At 31.3% G+C, this 8764-nt stretch overlaps 1 protein-coding gene across 1 annotated transcript in view; it reads left to right on the plus strand.

Moving 5' to 3' along the window:
• The window catches only part of lok (ovarian-specific serine/threonine-protein kinase loki), a 28568-nt gene extending 22755 nt beyond the window's left edge, over positions 1-5813 (plus strand). Inside the window, exon 9 of the mRNA XM_085944937.1 lies at positions 657-5813. Within this exon, the coding sequence (XP_085801063.1) occupies positions 657-932 (276 nt within the window). The 3' untranslated portion in view covers positions 933-5813. The remainder of the gene's footprint in view (positions 1-656) is intronic.
• Positions 5814-8764: the final 2951 nt, after the last annotated feature.

Here is an 8764-nt window from a genome sequence, read left to right on the forward strand (position 1 = left end):
TACAGTTTTATTTATAATCAAAATCAAGTACTTATTTACTAAATTATACATATTTATAAACTAAGTTAATTAACTAGATATTAAACAGTAAATCACTTGACACAACCAGTTGTTCAGTGAGGCAGATATTCTTGAATGGCTTAGGATTCCTGGCTTTCCCTATGACCAAAGGCTTCAGTTTGTTTGTCCCGGTTACATTGGAGCACGGCATAATTGTGATGCGGTCCTTGGGCACATTCCTCCCTGGTACATCACTTCGCGATGAATGTACGTTTTACGAAGGAGAAGTTTCCAAAATAAACCCGTCTCATATGAGTTTGTATGCGGCGGACTACTGAATTTGACAATTGAATACCGGCGAATTATAGAGCTTGGTTTTGTGCTTTCAACAAGTAAAAATAACAGCGGATTATAATAGTTGTTGGATTACTGAGAGTGTACTGTATATTAAATCGTGCATCGGGATGCTGTTTATTATTGTTATATTGAGATTGTCTGTAATAGGTCACAGTTTACTGAACAGTTACATAGATATATTTTAATGGACCAAACTCATTTTGCTTAATTTTCTATGAAGAATGTTGTACTTATTTAAAACTGACTAAAATCTATTAATCTTGTGTAGAAATTCTGAAATAATAAACATTCTCTTACAGGACGATGATGTAATAATGAAAGTTGAAGAATTAATGGCGTCTTGGGTGCCTGACCCGTCAGCAGATAAAATCCTCGTGCCTTCGTCATCCACTCCAGTGATGAAGAGGCTCTTATCAGAAGACTGTGAAAAATTGGAGCCAGCGCCCAAGAGACGGAAAATCTCAATGGAAGGAACATCATCGTCCAATAATTACGAAAACATATCTATTCAGGATGACACGGCAGACGAATTATCCGCCATTTCTCTCTGTTCCACCAAAGTGATAAGTGTCTAGTATCTTATTTCAATTATTTTAACTACGCAAGTATGGATCTTGTGTAGTAATAAATTCATCAGTTGTATCATAAACATATAGTAGAACAATGATCATCATTGGAAGTGTGACGGAAAGTGGCCGCTTTTCAATTCAGTATTCCAAGCTTTTATGGTTATTTTCTCCTATCAATGTTATCTGTCGAGAAGAGTCGATTAGATTTCTTAAGACTATTATATTAGACTATAAAAAATCGGACAGTTAGCATATTAACTTGAACACATAGAGCGGTGAGGGTCCAATAATGTCTCATTGTGTATGTTACCGTGGCAACTGAAACTAACAGCTTGAAACCTTTAATTTAGCTTCGTCAATCTCAATATTTTTAGGCTACAACAGTATCTGTGACAAACAACTCTGCCGCTTTGTATACAACTTTAGTTGATTTGTACTGAATCCTAACTACTTACATAGGCTGGATACTTATTCGCCACTGCTGTATGCAGTTACATACATTCGAAAGGTCGTTCAACAAACTTGTATGTATACACAAAATATTTCAATGTGTTGAATGAATATTCACATATACAGTATTATCTTGGTTTACATCCAGGTCAATCCAAAGCTATTTCCCTCCAGTTTTGGACACACAAGGTCGATAAATCCAACTCTACACTATCATGTCTTTGTTATGCATGACTCGTCAATTATGTGTACACGGCCCAGCCATCTAAGGTAACTCAATTTGATCGACTGTACTATGTGCGCGCTTCTACAGCTGACTATTGTATTTTCGTCTCCACCCTGACTGTGGGTCATTGGCACTCAGCACGCTCCAGTCAAATGATTTCAACACTCTTTCCATGTTTTTGTTTATGCATAAGGCTTCCGAGCCATACGTGAAAACTGGTCTTTTTAGTGTTTTGTACAAGATGCATTTCAAGTGTCAGTTCATTGTGATGAAACATAGCATCTTCGTTGGACTGAAGTGACATTGCCTAGCAAAATTCTTCTCTTGATTTGATTTCTAGATCACATATTAGGGAGCTACAAAATTCACCCTTTCACATTTGAAACAGTATTATGACTGTTAGTCAAAAATATAGACGTCATACTGTAAGGACAGTGGAATGTCCACTTTTTTTTATTATGTAAGTGTATCTTCTTATTTTTTTAGATTAAGTACTTGTTTACCTGAGAGATTTGGCTGATGTTCATTTATAGATCAAGTGGCATTTGACATAATCAGCTTTAGTGTTTAGTCTTTTTAAAAGTCTTAAAAAATTTAGATAAATATTTTTGCTTTAATAAGTTTTCTTGTTCGATTTGAGGTATTTATTGACAGTTGGCATTCGTGACACATTGTTAGATTTTGACTGCTTGATCTGCAAACCAGCCAACTGCACTTTTGACCAAAAATGAGATTTTGTTATAAAGCATGTTTTCTATGCTCACACAAAATTTCAAACTCCTAAACCTATAAATAAATGCGTTATCGTTATTCAAACAAAACACCCAACTGCAGGTGCCAAATTTCCAATATCGTAAATGAAACAACTCCGCTCTTTGTATAAGTTTTCTTTATATAAATATAAGGGAAGCTAAAATAGTGTATTAATTCATAGTGCAGGTTATTTGTAAAAGAAGAAAATTTCCAAGTGAATTTTTGTAATTGTTAAATTCCGTTCGATAGTCATATTATTATGTTTTTTTTCCTTTCTGAACAATTTGCCCAAACGGTTTGCAGATTGAGCAGTCGCATGTAGCTTGATTTGTTTGTGTATTATTATTTAAATGCCAGAGATACTCTACGTTAAGTTACACTCATTTCAGAAGTTAAAAGTGATCAATGGTCGGGTTATTGGCTGTCATTTATTTACTCGGTCCTCATGGTGCGAATAAATTTCAATGTCCCTGTTCAAATACACCGATGATTTTAATTTAAATATATCTCAGGTTCAAACCACGCATTAATTGCGTACTATTCGCTTTATGAAATAAACCGTGTTAATCAGTTTACATGTACATATATTTTACATATGATTAGGGACCATATTGCGTATTTTTAAACCCCCCCCAATTGTGACAAAATAGTTTACTCTGCTGTCTAAATTACGAACATTTTTTAACCCTCCCCTACATTTATTAAAAAACAAATGATCGGTTTCAATATACCGTTTATACCTATATACTAGAATATTTGACTCTATTTTATTGATATTTTGTTGATTTTGTGATGTCACACTTTCTACGACACCTTTTCATTGCGAATCATCATATTATATCAGACCCTCCCCTTAATAAATGATGTCATATATGGACGACCCCTAAACACTATATGTTATTGGAAGAACCAATATGACAGCTTGTAATACACCGAACAAAAAGAATTCTTTCATAGGTATATCTAATCGTAGACTTATAATGGTTTAACTTCTGAAATGCGATGTTTATTGTAAGATTTTTCCTATTAGTTTAAAATATTACAAAGTTATTATTACCGCTTATTTGTTTTGTGTCTTATGATAAGTATGATTACCTACTGCATTTAATATTTTAATTAAATTTTCATGTTATAAGTATTGTCTAATAAAATTATTGTTATAAAAAAACAGAAGTGTGATTAACATGTCATTATGTATAGTTTTTAATTTTATTTAAATGTAAGTCAGTAATGTCACATTTAAAATGCAACCCGTGTTCGGATTAAATCTAATACTTGATGTTATTATTGAATAATTTTGCTGTCATTCTACTGTTGTTACGTCTTTCGAATAGATGAAATAAAAATATTTCTCCTTGTTACTCTTAAAATCATAGCACCCCACCGAACACCCAGTATCCGCCGCAAATAATCTAATCTCAAAGTGCAGTGGATGGTTGCTATAAGTGTTTGTAGAGTGCCATGACTCACCACTGTAAGGCAGTACTGTCAGATTGCAAGCGTCGAACGGGCGGCATTTGCTTTTGTGTAAGTTGAATGTTGCTTCAGCCATTCCCACTCGATAGAGAGTTCCGTTTGCAAAGTGTGATCTCCCGTGATGTGGACCCTCAGCTATTTAAAGTTGCTGAAACTCGGCGTTTTGCACGTCACTATTGCACAAAATGTTGAATTTGCAATAACAATATAATCAGTATTAATTCTATTTGAATGTAACCACTGATGTAAGATCTGAATACATTGAAGATAATGGAGAGAAAAGAATCTTATCTCCTACATACATGTTGTCATCCTAACTTTCAAAGTGCTAATCTACATTTTAGCAACTTGCTCAGAAGAGTGAAAAGACTGGATGCAAGATTGTAATTATATTGTAAACTCTTTAAAAGTGTAACATAAAGATAGAGTTTACAGTGAATATGCTTACTGTCAGCCATTTGTGTGTTGTAAAATAATATAAAAACTTTTTTTAGAATCATTAAATGATTAAAGCAGAGTTCTGCGACATTGTTGCACGCGGGACAGTGGCCATTTTCCTGTGCAGACATGTGGCACTGACGGGTTTGGAGGCTTCCTCGTGAAATAACCACCATCGAGTGTCCTTTTACATTTCGATTGATTGGTTATTACACTCATATTGTGAAAAATATGCATCTTTTTAAGTTATCGATATTTTCTGACGGTTAATGGAAAACCACCACTGATGCAGGACACAATATTTTTTTTAAAATTCGGAAACTATTGAGTTGAGGTACTAAAGCGGTGTGAAGAGTGACATGAAACTTGAAGTGGCTGTAAAATACTTAAAATATTATTAAGTTTTTATGTGGGATGTAAAATTATGTTATTATTAATGTTGATGTACATAAAATTGTTTATTATGATGATTAAGAATTGAATTGTCATTTATTTTAATGATTATTCTGTGTTTCCATGACATTTTTTTTTGTTTTACAAAATGACAAAAATATGTGACATATATTTTTTCAATCTCCTTTCTAACCAGCAATTTTAATATTTTTACACTTCAACGTACATTACCAAATGAAGGCTGGTCCTTTGGTTCTTAATTCTGAAAATACAGTAGAATTTTAGAGTACCGTCACTATATATATTCAATCAGAATAAATTAGATGCTGATCAAATTAATTATAAAGCCGGCTCTTGGCGATGCAATCCACAAATGTATGTAATAAATCTTTTGCATATTGTCACACAATGTGCACATTGAGAACTCAAATAAATTCACATCTCTAGCCGGCTTAAAAATACTCATAATATGTATACTCAATAACTTATATTAGATGACAAAAATTCTAACTAATTTTCATGAAATTTGAAATCTTTATTCTGCGTTCCTTGAAATAAAGAAATGGTCCCAAAGATTATTTTAGTAAACTGATCAACTGAAAAGAGCTTTGAAGATTTCAAAACAGTAATTGTACTGTCTATTTAAAGCACTCGATAGAATATTATGTAAATAGTATGAGTTACAAACATTTACAATTAAAATACATTCATTAACATTTTTGTAGTGGTCGGTTAAAACTGCGGTAGTTAAAAATATCAACACGGGAGATTTTTTTTAAATAACCAGTTTATAGATGCAATGTTCCTGTTAAATGCAATTGTACATAAATAAAATTATTTTGAATACGTCCAAACCTATATAGAGAGCTATGCCCATTTTTTTTATTTAGTAAATTGTGAAGGAAAATAACCTAAGTTAATTTATGTTCAACGTGAACTTATTGCTATGTATGTATTATACTTTTGCATATTACATATTATTTCACATTGATTTAAAAAGTTACTGGAAGCATACATCATGTTTTACCTCTGGGAGGTGAATCAAATGATTTTATAGTTCATTTTTAGAAAAATTCAACTCGTGAAGTTTTACATCAGCACAACAGATTTATTTTGTTGTGTGTGTTAATTTTGGATCATTTGGATAAGTTTAATCAGTCAGGCAACGTTTACGCGTAATTGGATTAGTTTTCTCTAAACGCTTGTCCTTTTTAAATATATGTGCAATTATTGTGATTCAGAATTCAATCACAAAATGTCAGAACAATATTTTTATTTTTGCTTGTAAATTTTTTTTTATTTAATTGGAGTATTATAACAGTTGTCATTTATAACTCTATTAATTATATTCTGACGCTAATCTGTTAATTCATAGTACCGCATTTTAAGCCGTAGACAGTATGCTTTTATCAACATTTTTTAAAATATAAAACTATTGGGTAAAGGTTTCAATTTTATGTAATTATTTACAGTACAAATGTCAGATAATTAATTATTAATAAATGTAAACTTTATTGTTTTGTGCTGTGAATAACGTGGTTACCTCAGTGAATGTTACCAGTTGTAAAAAATGTTTTTATGTTTTATTATTGACTTAACTGTTGATTTATTGTTGTGCCATATATTTGTAGAGTCCTTGATTTTGTTCAACGGTTTGAAAGACCAACGTGATATGGACAATAATAATAATTTTTAATGACACTTTTTAACCAAACAATTTCACTCAGTTACATGAGGTGACACTACGCAACCCGGAGACTAAAAATTAAATTGTTACAATTATTAATCTAATGGTCTGTATAGATGCCAAAAGATGACTGAATAGCAGTCATGTGTTTTAAGTTCGAATCCTGGGTCTGGTCAATTCACATGTTTTTTTTTCAATGTATGATTGGACCCAGAGTATGGACCTTATACATTGAGCGAGTGGCTAATATCCATTTCTCGTTAAAACAAAAATATGTTTAAATAGCCTCCACTATGATCTTTGTAGAATCGAATATAGTAATGTAATTCTTTGTTATCCCAGATTTCGATTTTTGTCCTAAATTTAAACCTTAATTTTTTTTAGCTTAATGAACGCTTGGTGGTTACTGTTAATTCTTGGCAAATAGACAGTGTTTTAATTGAAATAAAACATATGCTTTAATAATTATTCCACTTAATTTAATGACCAGTTTTGTCAGCTTCAATGGGACATTCCTAACTGAGAAAAGGCAATCATCAGCAACATACTTAATTGAGAATACCCTATTGAAATGTACGAATGGAATGGAACATTATAATATAACATAAATATTAATGTTAAATTATAATTTTGAGTTATTAAACATAATTAGTTTTCAGGCCATTATTCAAATATTGTTTACGATTGAAAATCTGTAGTGTTGCGTATTGTACATAAATATAGGATACCTAGCTAGTTAGGTTAAAGAACTGTTTGACACATGATTTAGGAAGTCCCGAGTTCAACAGTGCTATGGATCATGTAATTCCTTACCCAAGTAAGCGTCTCGTAGAGCACGAATAATAAACATTTATTGCAGTTTCTCTAATTGCAGCTTATGTCTCACCAGCTGTATGTGCTGATCTGGTCTGGTATACCCGCAGAGTGAATTTGAAGTATTATTATTTTAGTGTTGATATGATAGCGACACTCTTCTTTCGACAAAATTCAGTGACTGCTCTTCTGAACATGTAACATGGAAGATGTAAAAACTATTCCGAATTATTGGAATTTATTAATGTTTCATTTTAGTATAAATATTATATTGTTTTTGTTACTAAGTTAAGTTCTACACCTATGATTTCTTTATTGGAATCTTAAATTTTTTATGATAAATATTGTTTATATTTCATGGTAAAATAAATTAAAAAAACCCTGAAAAAGATCCAGTTTCCTATGATTCGCTAATTTAAATATTTTATTATTCCATACAATAGTTATGTGGCTTATTTTATTTTACATGTAATAATCAATATTGAATAATAAAAAAGTTTTCATTGGACCTTCTATCCGTGTTTTCTCTTTTTATTTAATACCTCTATGGTTGGGATATACCTATTTGGTAAAGTTTTAAAACAGGATAATAGAATTTAAGTACATATTGATATGCATATTGTCAATCTCATGGTGATTGCAGCTATCATCGTGTCCATTCGCTGGATCATGGTATCCCTTATTCCCTCAATCTGTCGGATAATAGCATCCGGATGTAATGGCGTTGTTCTTCCTACTGTAATAAGACAAAAATATACCAAACTATAATAGATACATATTATTATTCTATACAGGAAACCTCATTAATAAAAACACAGATAATTCGAAATTTTTGAAAAAAAAAGGCCCTTGAACATTATTTTCATATAAAACCATTCCTTTAATTCGAATTTAAGGATTCGAAAGATTTCAGAGTCCTGGCGTACAAAAACATTCAATAAATCGTAATAAAGTACACTATTTCATGAGCCAGTCATTGAAAATTGTGACAGATTTTTCTTAAAACATAAATTTATTTTAAGAAGGTAATATAAATAATTCTGACATTTTATGACCCATTAACACACACGGAATCGGAAATTTCGTTGACACATCTATGATCGTAAATGAAATTAATGAAAATAAAAAAAAAATAAAAATTTATATTTTTCCCCCATACATTTCGTCATTCGATTTTTTTTTCGATTTTCGGTCCCGTGGAATTTGTATTAACAAGGTTTTACTGTATATAAAATATCCAAAATTATGTAAGATTTAATTGCATAATCTGAGATATTTTATAGATAGACGAGTATTTTTTTGACTAGGTATTATCTATTATGGCTTGGTTTCGCAGTGTTGAATTGAATTTTAAAAACTAACCAATACCATCTGTAAATTGTAGTCTTAGTTCAATAAAAATAAATTTCGTCTAACTAAGAAAGTTTAATGTGCACTATTTATGGTGGATCTTAACAGACTAACTCCACCTTTCGTCACTGCAATACACAAAGAGGAAGATTGCTAATAAAAGATTATTTTTTAAATATTTTAGAAATTCCAAAAGGTACGATATTGATATTTTTACTCTCCATTCCATTATATTTTAGCAATTAGAATGCA

The sequence above is a fragment of the Rhyacophila brunnea genome, unplaced genomic scaffold, assembly GCF_057557595.1.
Source record: "Rhyacophila brunnea isolate RB1 unplaced genomic scaffold, BYU_Rbru_1.0 scaffold_17, whole genome shotgun sequence".
NCBI lineage: Eukaryota > Metazoa > Arthropoda > Insecta > Trichoptera > Rhyacophilidae > Rhyacophila > Rhyacophila brunnea.